This window comes from Scardinius erythrophthalmus, assembly GCF_964197995.2.
Source record: "Scardinius erythrophthalmus genome assembly, chromosome: 24".
Classification (NCBI taxonomy): Eukaryota; Metazoa; Chordata; class Actinopteri; order Cypriniformes; family Leuciscidae; genus Scardinius; species Scardinius erythrophthalmus.
The window spans coordinates 12,132,055-12,153,633 of record NC_138244.1 but is presented as its reverse complement, the minus strand read 5'-3'; the positions used below and the strand labels follow the sequence as shown (position 1 = coordinate 12,153,633).

Below are 21,579 nucleotides of genomic sequence, written 5' to 3'. Positions count from 1 at the left end.
TCATTGACATTTTGGTTTGACAGTCCAGTCCTGCAAAGTGGACCAGACATTGTCTGCAATGAAAAGTCTGGCTCTTCAAGACTAAACTTCTCCTGCCCTTGATGAAGTCAGTGCAGAACATCTCGCAGATAAAATGGCATTCGATCAAAATCTTGGCAGAAAATGAGTCAAGAGTCAGATTGATGACGTACAGACCAGCTTTGTAAACCATGGTTTTCCAAATAAGGTCATTTTCTTGAGCCCATCCAGGTGTGTTCCCTGGATTCTGTGCCCAGTACCTGTCAAGAGATCGCCTTAGTGCCCAGATTGATACAGGTGAAAGAGGGATGATCTAAGATCTTGTGAAATGTAGCTGGAGGGCAGGGATGGTGAGAATCCAATGGGAATTCCTTTTCTGTCCTCTTTCTTACTGGAAATGCTTGATGTCATGTATAATTTTGGAATTCTTTCTCTAACAGCAGCTGGTGTAAAAAAAAAAGCATTAAATCATTTGGTCAGTGAAGAAAGATGAGGTGGTGCGAACTTCAGTGATGCATCCCACTGAGAGCTCCTTAAAATCCATCATGAAGGGAGCCATGTTGGTTTTGGAGTTGGATGATGTGGATGCTGTAGAAAATTATTTAGATTAATTTGCACTGTTCTGTAAATTCAGTCAGCACTCCTGTGATCAGATCAGAACTCTCGCTTTGATGGTTTGGTGATCCTTTGCAGCTGATGATTCTTCTTGTTTTGCTTTGACAATATTTGCCTTGCAGATGATAAATATATTTCATTGATATTTTGCTATGATTACTATAACCAGCGCATATTCGCGTAAACACGCTAGTGTTGTCATGATACTGGAGTTTCTAATTTCGATACAATACCTTGAAATGCATCGATACTCAATACCATTTTTGAAACCACGGGGAAAAACTGCCGCATAGATATATTTAATATCATCTCATATTTTTTGTCTATCCATTGAAAGTCTAGATATTCAATATTTTCAAGCTTCAAAAAGTACATGACACAAGTAACAGTAATCAATATGAATAAAGCGGGTTTAACCCAAGTCTTCTGAAGAGACATGATATATATTTATATTTATATATATTATGCATGTCGCACCTGTGTTTTTTGTGATAATGGAAATAGGACCACCCTGTACTTTTACATAGGCTTACAGACACACCCTCAGAAATGACAGTCGTCTCAAGCATGTGGTGTCTGAATCTCAGTGTAGTTTCCTGCCGGTGGAGGGATGTCCGTTTTTCAGGTCCGCGATGACTGCTACATTGTGTGTGACTGTGTAATTTGGCCGTGGCAGTTCAAACACGGCTCTGAAACGTGATCGGGGCGTCTCGCCCTGGAGAAAGGGGCTTGGGGACCACGTCTGGACTGAAAGGAGAGACCTGGTCAAATCCACACCCACACACAGAGGAAATGTGCCATATTGCACACACATTTGTGGGTCAGTGGGTTTCTGGTCTTCGTTTCATTGCATGTGAATGCCTTTGGTATGCTACATGCTCTAAACCAGATCAGGCTTTCAGTCAGATCAGATTTCACTACTGTACCTTTAAGACTTCTGTATGTAAATGACCTTTATGTAATGATTTTCTTACCTCCGTCTACCAGTGTACTTGACATTGTCGTTCATCAGGGTTGGCTAAGTTACTGAATACAGAATATACATTAATATGTAAACAGGGTCATGTGTTAATCATGTCATGGTTGTGACCTCAAACTAGGGCTGGGTAATATAGCTTATATATATATATATATATAGCTTGAATATGCATTTAAGACTATATAATACATATATCTTGATATTTATGTATTTGAAATCTGAAATCATATATTTCACATCTATGTTTACCTGGATGTATTTTTACCAAAACATTTTAATTAAAAAAGGCACACTGACACTTTTTTGAGTTATGGTGCAAACAGTTTGAACAGATTCACAGAAATTTATTTTGTTACTTGCAAAACTAATCTTCGCAAATATATTGTGAATATTCAATATATCACCCAGAAGGAAGCTTTGCGTGTGAATATGTCTAGAGCAGAAAAATGATATGCCCCCTTTAAGCAATATTTGATTTATGACTTGCGTTGCAACCTTAGATTATTTTTCCAAAGGCATTTACATGGAATTGAATGTGCTTCTTTCTTTTTCCTCTCATTGTTTTTAGGTGTCAAAATAATTGATATTTCTCTATAATGCAGTTTTGTATTTTGTCAGTGTTTGTCCGCCAGTGTTGTTTGGCTGTTGATAAACGAATGTTTCTGCCTACTGGATTTGACCGGAAGTCTTTGGGTCTACAAGACCTTCCTCCTACACAAATGTGCTCTCCAAAAGAGATGCGAAAAGAGAGATGAGCTGGCAACTTTCCTTCTTGCCAACAAGCAAGCCCAGCAGGGACAGTCATTAAGTTCATGGGAGGGCTGAAAAAAATCTCTCTCCGCTTTCACGCTTGTCTCGCACCCTCTACCCCTCACCGCACACCCAGACTCTGCAGTAAAAGCGCAGTGGCGATAGTGTTATGGCTGAGACTGATTAGGATCTTTGATAGCATTGGTGTATCTGGTTCTCAGAGATCTGATAATGTGTCCCTGTGATCTGCTGTACCTGTAGAGTGCCAGATAGAAATGGACTGAGAGAACTGAACGCACTGGACTTGACAGACTGGGCTAAAGCTTGTGTATGAGGCTGTGAAGTAAGTGTGCTGTTGAGGGTGACAGCTGAAGTCTCTTTGTATTTGTGTGTGAGTTTGTGTGCATTCATAGATGTGTGTGTCCAGTAACTATACCTGCAGTTTATTTTGGCTGGCTGGTCTCGAACACTTCTGATTAAGTGTTAACGCTTTACATAACCTGAATATAGCTGTTTTTTAGGTCAGATGTTTTCTTTGTTGGTTTGTTTTTGTTGTTCTGAGTTTGTTTTATTTTGTTTTGCAGGGATTTTTTTTATCTTGTTTTGAAGGGTTTTGTTTTGTTTTTGTATTTCATTTTATTTGCTTTATTCTCTATCGTTTGTATAATTGTTATTTTTAATATTTTATGTTTTTGTTCATTTATTATTTATTTTGTTTTTCATTTTATTTATTTATTTATTTATTTACTTATTTATTTTCATTTTGGACCAAATAAATATATTCATCAATAAATTGATGATGATGTTTTTTGCTCTTTTCATATGACACCAGAGCAAAGTCTTTTATATTATTATAAATATTATACATTTTTGTATTATATATTTGGTTATATTACTAAAATATTATACATTTTGATTAAACATTAAAAAGTAAAGAAAAAGTAAAAATTTATATATATAAAAAAAACGAATCGCATGTTTTAACACTTTTAGCATATTTCACATTTACATTGGCAAATAGCTATTGAAACGGGCTGGTCTATTATTGGTAAATTAGTAACGAGTGAAACCCAGAAAGTAATTGTAAGTTTGCCTTGCCTGCAGAATTCCTGCACAAAGGGAGACGCAGCCTCTGTCTATTGTCATCTGTTACGCTTAAGTCATCAACCTCATCCATCGCCAAAACTGCGATGAGTGTAAGTCTGGTTCTTTCACCTTAAGCCCTCAGGACAAGCTCAATGACAGCATGTGAAGCATTCTTCACTCTTAAGCTGCTTAAGTCGCCACCCGTGCAATTATTTTTTATTGGCGTGTTGAGGCAGAACATTTGGGAACTCTATCTTTTGGATGTTTTAAATGTAAGACATTGATTGATTTGTCGCTTCGGGTTGAATCAAGGATGCAAAAGAACATCCGTCCATTTGCCCTTGACACGTCTGGTATTGATGGAGAAAGCGATACGTAGAGAGAACTGTTTCCTCTGAGGTTTAGGACGGGTGAACATGGGCTCTGAGGGGGGCTTAGCAATCACATCAGAGCGGACCCCTCTCCAAACAGTTAAATGGATGGGACAAGAGAGAGAGAGCTCTTATCTGACATCTGAGGAAACAGCTACTTCCTTTACCACAGTCTATACATACAACACACGTCTGGCAGCCAATGCTCTGTGGTTTCTCATCTGATGGAGATGTACTGTATGTTGCTGGATGGGACCATTCAGGAATTATGGTATTGGAGCTGTTGACCAAGTATTATTGTTTGACTTTTTGTTTAGAGGAAAGCAGAAGTTGCTCATTCTTAACTGAGAACACTTCTAAAGGCCTGTTCACACCAAGAACTGTAAATATATAACGATAACTATATTAGCGTCCACATCTTTCTGTTTATTCTAAGCGTGCAACAGTTTTGTTGTCTGCTGCTTTAAATGCTTGTAAAAGCAGGATGGATTCTGATTGGCTGTCAATGTTTATCGTCCATCAGCTGAAAAAAAATCGTCCCAACTATATTATTTCTCTTTTGAATGATTTTTAGAACTTGCATTCCATTCTTTGTTTTCAGCAACATGAAGTGCAGTAAATAACACATACATGTTACAAATATTACAATACAGAATGAGAGAAGTTTTGCAGCTTGGTAGATTCTGAAGTCCACGTGTACAATTGTTCACGTGGACAATGCGATTGTTTTTACGGGGAGGAATCGCACCTTTAACCGTGCTAACTGGATGCTTGAGACAATGATCTTAATCACTCAGCACAGCCATCACACCCAGCAGCCCATTCACATGCAAATGTGGCCGGAGAACAGGAAGTTGGAGATGGAGGGACAGAGAAAAAAAAGAACAGACTAAAAGACAGAGGGAGGAGGATATCCATCAACACATGGGACCCCCATCCCCCCACAGTGTGTGCGAGAGAGAGAAAGAGAAGGAGAATTAGTCATATAAATGTATTGGAAAGTGTCAGTAATACTTAATTAACTACATTGTTCGGGAGCAGGACAGTAGCCATCTATCTATCTATCTATCTATCTATCTATCTATCTATCTATCTATCTATCTATAGTATGAGCAATCGATATTGTGATGATCTCATTTTGTACAGGTATTTCATATGAGAATTTATATTTTAGGGGAAAAAAACAATGCAAAATGTGCAGCTTTTGTCTACCATCATGTGCTGTCGCTGTGTGTATTCTGTGAGTGAAAGTGAGAGACAGAGAACGAGAACAAGAGAATATTTGTGTTGTTTCAGTGTGGCTTGTGTATTTGCAACAAAAGAACACATAGCAGTGAAATAGAGGGATGGAAACACAGGAAGGAAAGAGAACAACAATAGAGAAATAGCCATGAGCTTAATGTCCTCTTGTCCCGTACAGACCCATTGGCTACAATAGAGCTCTTCTCTATCTATATTCATTTTTATCTTAGCATTTGTTAGGTGAGAACTGTTCTACTACCTTTTCTAATTTTACACTTTTTTTTTGTTAATTTTAAATTTAAATGTTCAACCTTGTTGGCAAAGCATATTTTCACTAAATACCCACCTTTGCTCATGCAATTTACCCTTTTTTTTACAAATAGCATATTATTTCTATTTCAACTCAGTGTACCAAAAGATACAGTAAAGCTATTTAAAGTGTTACAAAATATTTCTATTTCAAATAAATGTTCTTGAGCTTTCAATTCATCAAAGAATCCTAAAAACAATTATCCAGAGTTTCCAAAAAATATTAAGCAGCACATCATCATGTGACACTGAAGACTAAACTGATGATGCTGAAAATTCAGCTTTGCCGTCACAGGAACAAATTACGTTTTAAAATAGAAAACTGTACTGTACTTCACAATATGACTATATTTTCAAATATAGACTTCTATCTTGTTTGGTCATTGCTTTGTCATGTAGCTGCATATTTGCGATGAAGGCGTTGTTAGATACTGAATTGTGATTGTTTTTTATGACGCATTTTTTATCACACGTATTATGCAAATCTAGTATGTTGTTGTTGCAAGCTGCTTTGCCTTTGCATGTTTTTTCCATATTCAAAACGATTCAAATCATGCTCTGCGGTTCCCTAGAAATCAGCCCAGAGTCACAACAACCGACGTTTGAGGGCTAAAAAAGTTGTTGTCTTGTTATATTTAATGTTATGTTTAATTCATGTTGAAGAGAAGAGAGAGAATGCGAGCTGGATGGAGAAAGGAACTACTCCGAATTCCTCATGCTCACTAGCAGCTCTGTCATTACAAACGTCTGGCGGCAAAGGTTTGGGCACGAGGGCTGGAATCTCTCTCTCTCTCTCTCTCTCTCTCTCTCTCTCTCTGTGTTATTATACAAAGTCACACACTCAAAACTGCTCTATGAAGACAGAAACCTCTTGTCACAGTCACACTATATATATATATATATATATATAGTGTGACATATATATATACACATTCCCAATGATTTTTAAACGTTTATTTGCACTTATAATGGTTTTAACGCTAGAAAGATTAGCAGCTACTTGTATTTTTATGTATTTGTGTATAAAAAAACAGATCAGATGCTACATATATATGGTCTCGTTTGCCCACAAAGTTTTGTGCCAATGTTTAAGGCCAAAAATGTGGTAAACGCAACAAAATTGCATCTTTGTTTGTTAGCATGATCTTTCCGCTAAGGATTAAGGCAGCTTGACCTTTAACTATGGGATGTGACCCTTAAAAACTTTCGTGAACAACAGGGCATGAGAACGTGAAGCATTGCGGAATGAACTAATTGGCCGGGTTTGGTGAAGTCTGTAGGTTAGTCACTTATTGACTTTGTGCCTTTTAGCCACAAGCTAGCCACACGCTAAACCCCAGACGGACACAGAACTGTAAACCGAAAATGGATTCCCACACTCGTATCACGGTGGACTATGCTTCCAAGCTGTAAAAACACACTTAAGCCGTAACTTATCACAAAAGATGGTGTGCTTTAGAAGATTAGCCTACTCCTTCACACACCTACACACACTTTTAACGTACACACAAACACATTTCGTGTAGGAACCTGCCTTGCCTCAAACCTGTAAGGTCACCTGGGATTTACGACGCAGCGCAGATGTCCAGATCTAACTCGTGTGAAGACGGTGACTGTCAAACCTCTCCTACTGAGATGAAAGACAAACTTTTGAGAACACATTTGCTTGCCACCAGTTGATATATGAAATAAAATATACACATAAATATAAGATGAAAATGTTTAACTTGAAATATTGCCTTAGCAACTAACTGAAAAAAGCTGAAAGTACTAAAATTACTTCAATAATTAAATTAAAGCTATATAGAATTATAGTTTTAAAAGGAATTATTACAAATGCACAAAACAAAATTACAAAAAAAATAAAAATTGAAATATACAAGTAAAAGCTAAAATAAAATTGTTCTCATCTTGGATCTCCCAAAATTTTTAAAGTGATAGTTCACCCCAAAATTCAAATTGTCATAATTTTTCACACTCATGTTGTTCGCTTGGAACATATATATGACTTTCTTCTTCTGTGGAACATAAAAGACAATATTTTGAAGAACTGTTTTTGTCTCTACAATGGATGTCAATGGGGTCCAAAACAACATTGCATGGAAATTTTTCTAAATATCTTCCTTTTTGTTCCATATTTTTACATATATTATATGGTCTCTTCTAGATATTAGCATCAGCATTGGCCATTAAGATGCATTAGTTGACCACTTCTGTTCACATTAATTCTATAGATCTATACTGAGATATAATATCTCCTACTGTTTGCCATTAATTGTCCCTCTCCCCATCTGAGAGAACTTTAGGTTGATTTGTGAGTATTCACAATAAAAGTTTATAATAGGAGGTTTTTCGTCCACTTGAAAACACAATTTGATTTAAAGCTTTAGCTCATTACACATGAATAATTCAACTTAATTAACATCTTGACATTCTTTCTAATCCAGCTCTGTTCTGAGACCAGTTTATAGAGTCAACAGCCATCTCCTTTTGAAGTCCTGCCGGGCTTAAAGACTGCTTTGTGATCAGATTACCATTCCTTCAGTTGGTAAAGCCGCTCCCCTCAGCTTGTGGTTGGCTGCTGGGTTTGTGTGTGTGTGTGTGTGTGTGTGTGTGTGTGTGTGTGTGTGTGTTTGCGGGGAGAATCGGTCTCTCTCTCTCAGAGCAGTGAGAGGCAGAGTGAGGGAAGGAGTGCAGTGGAGCTTTACTCATGAAGCTGCCTGCCACTCAGCCAAACTTTAGCGGCCTCTCGCCGGTTGTCCCGGGATCAGGCTCTTGCCAGGGAATTCTGCAGCCTGGCTCCGACACTCTGAGGTAGAGAGGAGGAATTTTCTTTGTTTGAGGATTTATGGGGTGGAAAGTTGCTTTGCCACGTGGGACTGTTTTTGTGTGAGTGTCTGAGTGTGAAAGAGAAAGGTGTGTGGTTACACCGCTTTACTGATCTTAGATTGTATTAGAATAAAATGAAATATGCATTTAATATATGTTTAATATGTGCTAAATATTGCTGTTATAAAATAAAATTTTATTTAAAACAAGTGAAAATTAGTTATATTTATATCTTGATGCTATTTTGTTTCTCAGGTGCATTTTTAAAGATTTTTTTGTTTGTTGGAAGAAAAAAAAAAAGAATATACTGATTAAGAATTGGATTTTTACAGTAAATGTGTATGAAAATGATTGTCGTCATGATTCATTTTATACAGTATTCTCAGAAATCACAATTTAAGCCAGAATTTCCAGTATGATTTATGCACTATGTATTTTGTAACAGTATGAAAGGTGAGGACTGTGATTGTGTTCAGGTTTGGTACATGTGTCAAGAAACGTCTTTCTTGCTTTTTGTCAGGTATTGACAATCTCAAAATGTAGGACACTGTCACAGCTTTGTCTGTTTTACTTTATTTAAACACATTATCAATCAATGGTTTGGGGTCCATCAAATTTTTTTTTTGTAAGAAATTAATACTTTTATTCAGCAAAGATGCATCAACTTGATCAAAAATGCCAGTAAATACATTTATAAGGTCACAAAAGATTTCTATTTGATCTAAATTCTGTTCTTTTCACATTTCTATTCATCAAAGAATCTTGAAAAAAAAAAAAATCCAACAAATTATTAAGCAGCACAGCTGTTTTCAACATTGATAATAATAATAGATGACACTAAAGACCGAAGTAATGGCTGCTGAATATTCAGTACATCGCCAGGAATACATTTTATTTTACAATGTATTAAAATTAAAAAACAGATATTTTTCTGTATTTTTGATCAAATAAATGCAGCCTTTGTGTGCATAAAAGACTTCTTTCAAGCATAGTCGCCACCACCATAACAATTAACATGAACATTTTTCTCAAAGCAACAAGCTTGTCAATGACCCATACACTTTTTGTCTTGCTGTTCCTGGTTAAAGTACCTTTCCTGATCTCCCACAATGCCTGGCAACAGGGCTGGGGTTGCTGTAGAGATGGGTATCCTTGCAGAACTAATTGATAGGCCACCCAAAGCAAACAGGACAAGGGTGGTGTGTGCAGTCAAGCTGTAGCTCACAACTCCACGCTGCTCTTCTAATAACAGGTCTTTAGAAAAAAAACCAATTTCCTGCCCTGTGGATCAACCCCCACTATATGCTTTTACTTCTTTGGGGCTTGACACTAATCTAATGTCCCAGACGGGGGAAGGGACGGGTGCCGGTGTTTCTGCATGCACGCGCGTGTTTGACTATGCTGGGATAGATGACAGGTTGTTTTGTGGCGGTTTGCGCTCGGCCGTGTCACACCTGTGTCCTCTGTCACTGTTAATTAATTAAATTTGACAATTCATAATATTAGTTTAAGATTATTGGTGAATGTTGTCAGTGTTGGTGGTGAGGGATTGTGTGTGAAAAAACAAAGCAGGTCAGACAGAGAGAAGGTTTCTGCCATTTTTATTCAAAGCAGGTTTGATTTGCTTCGTTGCCTCTTATACTGCAGTTGGGATTAAGTAAAGCACATTTTGTGATTGTTTAATCACCCCTGTGTCATTCCAAACCCTTTTTGTCTGTGGAACATAAGATGAGAAATTAGCACTTTTAAATACTCACTAAAGATATCAAGCCTAAAAAAGGACACAATCACCTTAAGAGAATCCTAAAGATTCATAAAAGTAGTCCACACAACCCATTTGCTATATTCAAAGTACTCTGAGGCCATTCAATAACTTGAGGTAAGAAACAGACCGAATTTAAGTCGTTATTCATATCTAATCTTCATCTCCGGTAAGCTGTGATCACACAAGTCTGAGTCATTTGTGAACAAATCATTCAGAATGGTTTGTTCATTGTCTCTAGAAGACCTGGTAAATAGTACATGAGATGTATGGACTATGCTTTTATCAAATGTTCATGGTCATTTTGCATTCTTTTTGAGGCTTGATGTTGCAATTTCACTTATGTCTCACAAATCTCACGTGAACGATAAAATCGACCTCAACCATTGTGCTCGATACCAACGATACCAGATTTTGCAATAAAAAGTCATATTTCAACATGAAAAACCTGTCATCAAATTCTTCCAATATCAAATTATCTGTGATATGTTATTCACATCAATGTCTCTGTACTTTTATTGTATGTCTATAATTGTCTTATTTTAATTGAGAATATGACAGATGAGCCATAATATTTTCCTCTGAGTGTTTGTAGTCACTCTTTACCAATAGTTCTTAAGTTTTTAACTCTGTTTTGTGCTTTTAATTTATTCAAAATGTTTATTTTCTCTCTGACATTTCAGAAAATTCCTTTGTTTGAATTCCATGCCTCTTTCTAAAGAGTTCAGAGGCAATATTTTGCACACTCCCCTTCTATTTTGGGCTGGTTTGCACTTGGGCAAAGCAAGGGGAGGAATGTCTTTGGATTATATTGGAAAGAAAGAAAGAAAGAGAGGAATAAATTCTTTGAACATGTATAAAAGTACCACTTTCTAACCCACCTCTACCCTCTATGCCACCCACACCCTCTCTTCCTCTCGCTTTCATGTGAGAAGTATTGTGTGGAACTTTTGCAGGACTTTGTTTTGTTGTTGTGAAGATCAGAGAGGTTGACTTGCTGGTCAACAAGGAAATTGTATGTTGACCTATTCTGTTGTGTAACTTAAAAAATGGGACAATATTGCATAGGAGTTGGTCGGGCTGACCTCATTTATTCAATACAACATATTTAAAGCATTAATTCATAGAGTTTTACTTGTAGTATAACTTTATCTGTACACTACCATAAAATACTACTTACTATTTACAATAAATACTGACCTACTTACTTTCGTATTTACTTTTTTAATATAGTTTTCCCCCTTTTTTACTTTTACGAGCAAGTTTCAGGTGGCAGGTTCTCATTCTAATTTAATAAAACTTTTCATTATTCTCATGCTAAATTAATATAATAATTTAATTGTAATATTTTTGCTGGATTTTCTTAGAAGACAAAGACTTTTACTAAAACTTTTAGTGGGACACTACTATGTAAATGGCTTTAACCAAATGCACTAAAATCCACAAAACAATGATTTGGATTTCATGGTGTCTTTAAAAAGGAAGAAGTGACTCATTCATGTCTGTTTTCTTTCTATTTTTGGGGGCTTTTTTGGTGTTTGTTTGCATTCGCCATCTATAGCATCTGACAGCATATGGCAAATGATGAATGAAGCAGATCATTTAAGCAGAGACGTGCAAGCAGACAAACACATTAGCACAGTGTGTGTGTGTGTGAGAGCTATTAGTGACAAATAGCTCCAATGGGACCAACTTTCTCACAGCTCATTAAAACAGGAACCACAGACGTCCTTTCACGCCAGTTATGTCGAGTCAGTTATGACAGACTTGAGCTATGGGGACTTTGCTCATATCAAAACAAGTATTTATTCAGGTCTTTCGCAGGACGTCAGGACTGTGGTGGATGTTTGAACACACGCCTCTCTTGATTCATGACTGTCTGTGAATGAGCTTATGGGCTGGTTTGTTTGCCTGAATGATCATGAGAAATGAGGAGGATTAGGTGGTATCTTAGGTGTTGATAAGATGTTTTGTTGCCACACACTGTTGATAAAGCTAGTTCTTTTAGCATCGCTCGAGGCTGGAGTAGCCATAACTGGTGGCTTGTGGGAGTTTGGGCAGTCTGTGTTTGGATTTAGCAAATAGCATGGAGAAACTTCCTGTTTACACACCCACAATACATTCATATCAGCAAGTGTCATTTTCTCTCTCTCTCTCAAGTCTTGAGTTGAGAATAATCTTGAGAATAGTGTGATATTAGCTTTACCAACATGGATAAAAATTCATTCAAAATAAATTTTCCAAATGTATAATTCTGTTATTGTCAGACTTTGTCAAATAAATAAATAAAACTTTTATTTATTTGAGATAACATATGTTTTATATATGTACTTATATATGAGCAATATCACACTTGTAGTTGTGCCATATTGCTCTATATCAGCACAGCTGTGATCACAGCCATGCTGATATGGAGCCATATTGCATATACTCATGTGATATTGCTCATATATGAATAAGAACCTTTTTTCGTGATTTGAGATAAAGTACATAATGTTGATTCTGGTATTGTCAAATAAATGTCTTTTTTTTTTCTTTTTTTTTTGCTTGATTCAAAATGATTTTTCAAAATTGATAATTCTGTTGTCAAATAAATAAATAAAAACATACAAATGTTGCCATATTTATGCTAAAATAGCTCAACTGCGGATTGTATCAGGTTTTTAAAAATTAGGACACTTTTTTTAGCCTGATTTAAGCTACAATAGCACAATTGTTAATTCTATTGCTGTCAGTTTTTATGATTTGACAGTAAAATGTACAATCCAAATCCTCTCACAACTAGGTTTTCCCTTTATCTAGTAGTGCCTTTGGTCCATATGATTTTGGTTGAGTCCTGCTGAGCATCCTAATGGATTTCGTGGGGGGATAGCAAAGCAGAGCGCACTGAGAATTTGAGGCGCAGAGCTAATTAAAACAAGTTTTGAGGAGCAGAGAGACGCGCCTAATGTCTGAAGCATGATGGGAATGCAGGATTTTATGCCCTCACTGTCCCGGTGCAGACTTCATGACTCTCCACAGATGTTATTTTTGCTTACCTTTCCTTCCATTCCTACTGTACATTTTCCATATTATGCTGAACATTCTGAATCCATGTATTCTGTTTTATTTCTCGCAGTCTTCCTTTCACTATATTGATATCATGTTCCTCAGAAATGTATAGAATAAACTGTTCCTCTCTCTTTCCTCTTTGTTCTCAGTTGGGACGACAGCAGCTCAGTCAGCAGCGGGATCAGTGACACCTTGGACACAGATGACCTCAACACCAGCTCGTCCCTTAGCTCCTACGTCAACACCCCATCTGTCCCACACAGAGACATAGATGAACAGGTCAGTCATTGATACCAAAGGCAACTTCAGAGCCTCGTGGTCTACAGAATCAGAAACATCTGTAGAACGTCACATGGGAAACAACAGAGCACTTAAAAAACATTAACATTATAAAGTCTACGTCTATCGTTCTATATATATATACTGTATATAGATAGATAGAAAGATAAATTATATTATATGTATATATTTAAAAATGTATAGAATGTTTAGATTTGACATTGTATTAAACAGGTAAAAAAATATATAGTGATGCATTTTCATATATCAAGATATATATTATTAATATATTAAATATATTAAGAAAGTCTGAATCTGGAATAATAGTAAATTAAAATCTATTTAATATTATTTTAATATAAATCTTTTGAGTAATCTATACAGTATAACTGATAAAGGCACTAAAAAGTTTTAATGTAACTTTTAATGTAAGTTTTATCATTATTTTTATTTTGTTCCAATTTAGCAGACTTTAAGTATACCAATTTAGTATACCAAAAGTATACTAAAAAAAGTATACTTAAAATTAATTGCAGGGTATTTAAGTACATAAATATGTACACTTACTTTAAAATAAATGTATTTCAAATACATTTTGGTAATCTTTTTTTTTTCACTAGGGTTGATAGTTAATATCAATAATAAATGCATTGTAAACCTTTATATAAAACTTTGAAATCTGTTCATTTGAATAAAAATCAACCCCTGGGGCATAAAAGTGCCTAACTTTGAAGACACCCATATATAGAGCCATAATACAGAGAAATCTTGCAGTCTTACAAATATCATGTTGAACTGTTAAAAAGTCCTTTAATTGTATTCACCATCTCTGTTTATCATTACATGCAATCAAAAACAGGCCTGCACATTTATAGCAGTGCTTTGGGAGCGGTTCTGTTGCTTCATTGTCCCTTTTGATTCAATGAAACATTGGTGGGCCCTTATCAGAATTGGCCTGAACCCGCTGTGTGCAGTCTTTGTGAGTGTGAGTCAGCAGACCGACTCAACTCTGCCCCGGTGATTGATCATCTTTACAAGCTCAAAGCAGGTTAACATATGCTGAACAAATGGACCAGTACAGTGAAGCTAAGCCACTGTGTCTATCTAGCCTGTTCTAACAAGATGAGCTCTGTAAGTCCAGACGTGGCACCCTGGATTCTGTGCCAATAAGTTTGTCCACACCTGTGGCTTCTCGGTTTGTGCATTTGTGTCGGTCTTAAAATGTTAAATCCATGACCTTATTTATCTACAGTCTTCCATATTCATCTCCTTAGATGAAAACACTCATGTTTCTCCATTTGTTTTTGATCTTGGTTCTGCAAAAAAAAAAAGGCCCAGATGTGGTTTTCAGTACCCAGTGTTGTTTTAGTATTATTGAGATACTATTTTAGTTTTTTATTTATTTATTATTAGTTCGAATTAGTTTTTATTTTAGTTTTTTTATTGTAATTTAATTAATTAAAGTTTTAGGAATTTTGTCGTGTATTTTTTTCACTTTAATGTTCTTATTCAGTTATTGTTTAAAAATATTTCTATATAGATTTTTTTATTTTAGTACATCAATTTAAACTAAGGCTACATTCACACTGACTTTAATTCACACAGTCTTTGGGAATGACAACCGCATTTACTTACAGGTGTGAATCTCGAAATGTCCCGTTCAAACAGCAACTTACAGTAGCGTCTCGAATATTGTCTGTATGAACGTGCAACAGGAGTCAAGCCCGTATTCTCTTAACGACAGTGACCAAAGTTATATCAAAGATGGCGACGTCCATACAACTGAAAAGTCTTATTTCTTTGGACTCGACAAGAGTCCAATTGAGCCCAGAGTTCATCCGTCAAATCATCAACCGAGCGGAGCATTTGAGTCACTATGGGAGCCGCTCCGGTTGAGAACAGTGACTGGATCTAAAACCTTCAGATGACACAGAGCTCATATCTCTGTCGCTGTAAGTTAACGAAAGCAAAACCACACATGAAAACCTACAACACACTCGTTTGTGCAGCGCAGAGCGGCTCTCATGCACTGTATGAAGTGACGGACAACTAGTTGTCCAGTCCGGTTCTGTTCTCTCAGCAAGGGTTTTCCGAGAATGTGGTTTTGAGTTCTAAAAAATGTACAGGTGTGAGTTCAGTTATAGACTGCGGTTTTCACACGGTAAATACCTGAAATGTGTGTGAACGTAATCGTATTAAGGACTCAATTACTAGAACTGACAACCGTATTCTGCTGCTGTGTGACCGTGGCCTAAATGAAAACCAAAAAAAATTTGCTTTGCCGACTAGCTGAAATAAGTTTGATGTTTATTTTATTTCAAGTAATGAAAATGTTTTTTAGGGTTTTAGTTAACTACAATAAACCTGCTAGTAGCCTGATTTCAAATTTAAAGAGTTTAGAACCATGACTCAGAAAAGTGCGTCTGAAGCCAAATATCTGCCACCTTTCACTTCCACACCCTTGTACATTTTCCCTATATAGTCTTCCCTCATTCTTCAGGCTGGAGTGGAGGAAGGATTTATTGTATCGGCGTTGAGATAACAATGTTTTGGAATTGGCCTGATAACAACTGGAGACTATTAACATTCTTTCCCTGGCAATAATTTTTTATGAGGATTTTCAGTAGCAGCTGAACAACGGACTTTCTAAAAGGGGGTGATATCATCTTGGCTACGTTGTGGAAGGTCATGTAATGAACGAGTTGGCCCTTATGTCTCACATAATCAGATTTTATGATGACTGTTGATGGTGTTGCTGAATAATAAGACGCAAATTAGCTGTCGGTGATATTGCATCTCAGTCATTACAGAATTTTTTTTTAGTCCAGAGACTTTTTATTTACTTTTTCATGCAAAGGTCTCTCAAATATGATGATCCCTTTGGCAGAGATCCGCTTCTGAAAATGAGAAAACAGTTATATGATTTTATATATAATCAATAATTTATACCATGTGTGAGAAATATCAAGTCTGATTTTATAAAATTAAACAATTGTTTCCCATATTAAATAATTGACTTTTATATTGACATTGTACTAAAGAAAATTATAAAAAAAATAATGTTTCACAAAACTATATGCATTATGTACACTCACTGGCCACTTTATTAGATACACCTTGTTAGTAGCCTTTGGAACTGCCTTAATTCTTCTTGGCATAGATTCAACAAGATGCTGGAAACATTCCTCATAGATTTTGGTCCATATTGACATGAACCAGTTTGAGATGATTTGAGTTTTTTGACATGGCGCGTTATCCTGCTGGAAGTATCCATCAGACGATGGGTACTACACTGTGGTCATAAAGGGATGGACATGGTCAGGCTCAATTGGTACTAAGGGGCCAAAACAAGTGTGCCAAGAAAATATCCTCCACACCATTACACCACCAGTAGCCTGAACTGTTGATACAAGGCAGGATGGATCCATGCTTTCATGTTGTTTATACCAAATTCTGACCCTACCATCAAAATGTCTCAGCAGAAATCGAGACTCTAGTCTTTTATTGTCCAATTTTGTTGAGCCCGTTAGAATCGTATCCTCAGTTTCCTGTTCTTATCTGACAGGAGTGACACTGGTGTGTCTTCTGCTGGTGTTCATCTGCTTCAAGGTTCGATGTGTTGTGCGTTCAGAGATGCTCTTCTGCAGACATTGGTTGTAATGAGTGGATATTTGAGTTACTGTTGCCTTTCTATCAGCTCAAACCAGTCTAGCCATTCTCCTCTGACCTCTGGCATCAACAAGGCATTTTCGCCCACAGAACTGCTGCTCACTCTTTTACAAACCATTCTCTGTAAACCCTAGAGATTTACAGATTAAAAATCAAAATAGAAAAACAGATTTATATTCTCTGAGGTTTGAAGACCAGAACATTTCTTTGCGGCTAATGATTTAGTTTTTTCACCCACAGTTCCAGACGGATGCGGAGAAGCACTCTGCAGTGAAACACAACCCCAACTGGTCCAACAACGACCTTAAACGTTCAGAAGGCTGCTCTAACGGTGGCATCAAAATGGAGACCACAACGAAATGGAACCACAGGTCTTCAGATTTCTCAGATGAATCAGAACGGAGCTTGATGGGTCGCAAGACTCCTACCATCTCCCAGACGGGCTCTTGGAGGCGGGGAATGACCGCTCAGGTGGGCGTCACCTCCCCACGGACGAAGGCAACAACACCTACAAACTGCAGCTCACTCAAGGCACATGGTAATAGTTTAGACGTGATGTTGCATGGATGTCACAATTAGCATAACCTTGTGTCTTTCAAACCTGTATGTCGTCGTCTTCTGTGGAACACAGAAGTTATTTTGAAGAACACTTCATCCAAAATCAGTGGGGTCCAAAAACATGTTTTGTTTATGTATGGACAAAAAAACAATGAGGCATTTTTCAATGTATCTCCTTTTGTGCTTCACAGAAGAATGTATGTCATACAGGTTTGGAGTGACATGAGGGTGAATAAATGATGTCAGAATTTTCATTTTAGGTTGATTTGTTCCTTTAAAAATAACTGAAATTTAAACAGTTTATTTTGCTCACAAGCTAAATACAATCTAGTCCAGTGTTATTTATAGAGTATTATAGTATTTATTAATATTTTGATTATGATTTTTTTTTTTGGTGATTGTGAAGTTTGTTTTAATCTAATATTTCAATTAACATTTTTTTAATAGTTTTAGTTAAAGATAACAACACTGACTGAGCCATATCTCTGTTTTCATGTGGTTTCTTGAGTGATGACAGTCAAAGAAATCTTATCACAGATCACCTTTGCTAAGGCTTATGTTCAGATAAGTCATGACATGGGCTGTGCTACTGTATTCAAAACTGTTGAAAACATGTCATTTTGTGCTCTACAGTCCGTGTCGTTGATCATCCCACAAGTAAGACCGACGATGCTAAGGTGTCAGAGAAAGGCCGCTCCAACGGCACCCATTCTTCAAGTGTTGATGACACCAAGAAACCTCCCCTCAATTCAAACGTACGCACCCCGACCAGTACTTTTGGCTTCAAGAAAGCTCCGGGCGCAATGGCGACAATAACCGCGAGTGGTGCTGTGGTAACTAGCGGGTCCGCTACAGTGGGCAAGATACCAAAATCGGTCGGATTTTCTGGGAGTCGAATTGTGTGTCGGCAGGCGGCTCTTGATGATGGATACCTTCCTCCAAGTGCTCGGACAACTCTTCAGTATCGCAGTTTACCGAGACCTAGCCGTACTGGCACTGCTCGCTGTTCTAACCGCACTAACATCTCGAGTCTTGATGCTAATTTTTGCAATAAGGGTACTGCCACACTTCCCAACCCTAAAAGTCGCAACTTAGTCAAGTCCCCAATGGGAACTACTAACCAGACGGACCGAGAGAAGGGTATATTTTCCGATGTGGAGAGCCAGGTACTTAAGACTAGCGCAACTACCCAGACGGGGATGCCAACTCAGTGCCAAGCTGGAAGGCAAACAGGAGGAAAGTATTCAGAAATGTCCTCGCCAACCCTTCGTAGGTAAGTTCTCCACATTCACAGAGTTTAGCTTATGAAGACTTGAAAGACTGTTGATGAAAAATGTATTTTGCAAAAGCATGATTTCTACTTGATGTGGATGAAAGCACCATTTTAGGTCCCTCAAATATTTACACAGCAGTTCTCAGCTGTGTTGTGTGAGTTCCAGAATGTTCTCCTCCTTGGGTGCTGGACGGCGTTCACAGAACTCATTGTTTATCTGAGCGATTTGATGTTGGTTGAGATTCTGAGGCTTGAAAGGCGTCTTCTGGCCACCACAAGTGCATTTTCTTAGGGCTTCTTGATGTTTCTCTAAGACATGGCACAGACCAAGAAGTTAGTGTTTGTTCTAGCTGATTAGCTTGCTAGCTGTGACTGATTGCTCTCCTAGTTAGTAGAACCAGACTACAGATAGACTGATGTTATCTGACCAGTCAGTCCATGAAGTAATGAGAAAAATCAGAGATGCCAGACTTTCCTTATCTCATATTTTCTTTTGTGAAGAGCAGGGGTGTCCAATCTTGCTCCTGGAGGGCCAATGTCCTGCAGAGTTTAGATCCAACCTGCCCCAACACACTTGCTTGGACATTTTCACTGATCTTGAAGACCTTTATTAGATGGTTCAGGTGTGTTTAATTAGGCTAAACTTTGAAACAAAGTGGCCCTCCAGGAGCAGGATTGGACACCCAACAACAAAAGACTAATACAATTTACTTACTTTGTTAATGAATAGCGTAACTAATAATATTTTTTGTAGAATATTTCATTTTTTTTAATAGCCATTTATTACAACAGATCTCTGTTTTGAAAATGTATCTTTAATTAACTGTTTTCATATTAATAACCAGTCTGTGAGATGATCAGAATGATTCCTACAAACCTAAAATATACATCACAGTAATAGTTCCAAGTTCACTTTGAATCTGCAATAACCAAAAACTGACTCATGATTCAGTGAGGGAGTCAATTGTGAACTCACTAATAGATGTGAATCTAATTTAAACCACTAACTCACAAGCAAGTTTGTAAATCTTAGACTGACGCATTAAAAAAAAATCATAAGAGTCATTGGTTTGCAAATCAGTCATTGCGGCCTAAGCTATGAACGATTCTCTTACTGATTGAGTCTGATTCAAACTGCTAATTTGCATGTGATTTTGAGACCGTTTCAAGAATCTTTTTAACTGACGCATCAAAAAGTAATGGTTCACAATAGTCGTTTTTTGGGAAGTCACTCATTGCATGCCTGCTCTATAAACGATTCCCTAACTGATTAAATCTGATTCAAACTGCTAACTTACAAATGAGTTTGAGAAAGTTTCATGAATGTTTTTAACTGACTCACTAAAAAGAACATCATGGCTGTGGTCATTGCTGCCTGCAAGTGACACTGGCAACTGACAAACCCTAGATTTTCAATTATTGTCACAAAATGTTTACTTTTGGTTGCGTTTACGACCATTTTAGTCACATTTTTTATTCGGTCTCATTGTTAAATCCCTCTCCCCCTTTGCAACCAGACTCTTTGGTAGCAAATCTTGCAGTAAGCAATCTCCGGTCACCACCATGGAGAACATGAAGAACTCCACCATCATCTCCAATCCCCATGCCAAATCCATTCAGCAGAATGGTTGTCTGGAGACGCCATCTGTCACCAGCGGAGGCAGCGGTCCAGTTTACAGTGACAATCTGACGGTGCCCTCTGGAGGTCATGGAGAGCAGACACTTTCCTCTGTGGCCTCCAGCCCAGGATCGGCTTTCTTTCCTTGGGGAGGCAGGGATGGAGTGGGCTTCCCTTGTCAAAGCTCCAACCACACCAGTATTGACTCTATAAATGTTTCCTTGGGAAAGGAAGGTTTATGTCTTAATCGGACCAACAGTGCTAGAACTGGCCTCTCAGACAGGTAAGAAATGAATTGTTCAACCATGCTAACTTTACATCAACACAAATGATGCTTCCAGCTGTTTGTGAAATGTAAATAGCGTTGCTATTGCTATCTACCTTCCTTTACATGTACTCCTCTTTAATCATTTCTTTATCTCCTCTCCTTTTTCTGTCACTTTTATCTGCTTCTTTTTGTTTTGTCTGCCCCTGTACCCTTCTCTAGCCCTCAGTCTTCCCCTTCTGCTAGCCCTAAATTTACCCACAACACTCTGCCACGGAAACAGGACAGGTAATGCTATATGTGTGGTCAAATTATCACTTTTGCTTCGTGTTTTTGTCTTGATGGTGTGCATTGTGATTAGGGCTTGTGATTTAAAATCTACCTGTAAGGTGAAGTTAATTACTTTAGTTTCCTACATGCAACAAATGCAGTTTCACCAATTCACAAGCAAATTACTCTTTTGAACTGGTTCTTGGAGTCAGTCAAAAAGAATGACAAAACGGTCTCAACTCGCATCTGAGTTAGAGGTTTGGATCAGACTCGGTCTGTCAGTGAATCTTTTTTGCTAAATTTTTATGTCTGATTCAAAATGGACAGTGGACCGTTACTTGTATTTAAAGATACACGTTCACGACAGATTTTTTTATAATAAATATTTTAATTCTTTCAATCTAAATATGTAACTCCAAAATGTTCAATTTTATGAGCCAGTGGCTTAATAGACTGAAGCACTGATTTTGTCATACCATATGATAATACTGTAGCATACCAGTATTTTAATAGTATGCCAGTGTAGAGTTTTGATTTGTTTAGTACACAATGAAATATGGTATTTATTTCATATGTACCAGCTGGTTAAATATTGCAGTATGCAAATAAATATGGGAGTTCATAGCTGTGGACTT

General features: G+C 37.3%; 1 protein-coding gene across 1 annotated transcript in view; it reads left to right on the top strand.

Moving 5' to 3' along the window:
• Positions 1-21,579, top strand: part of nav2b (neuron navigator 2b) — a 68,245-nt gene that overhangs the window by 28,201 nt on the left and 18,465 nt on the right. The window contains exons 13-17 of the mRNA XM_081356414.1: positions 13,162-13,291; positions 17,201-17,498; positions 18,152-18,791; positions 20,309-20,692; positions 20,897-20,962. Of these exons, the coding sequence (XP_081212540.1) occupies positions 13,162-13,291; positions 17,201-17,498; positions 18,152-18,791; positions 20,309-20,692; positions 20,897-20,962 (1,518 nt within the window). The remainder of the gene's footprint in view (positions 1-13,161; positions 13,292-17,200; positions 17,499-18,151; positions 18,792-20,308; positions 20,693-20,896; positions 20,963-21,579) is intronic.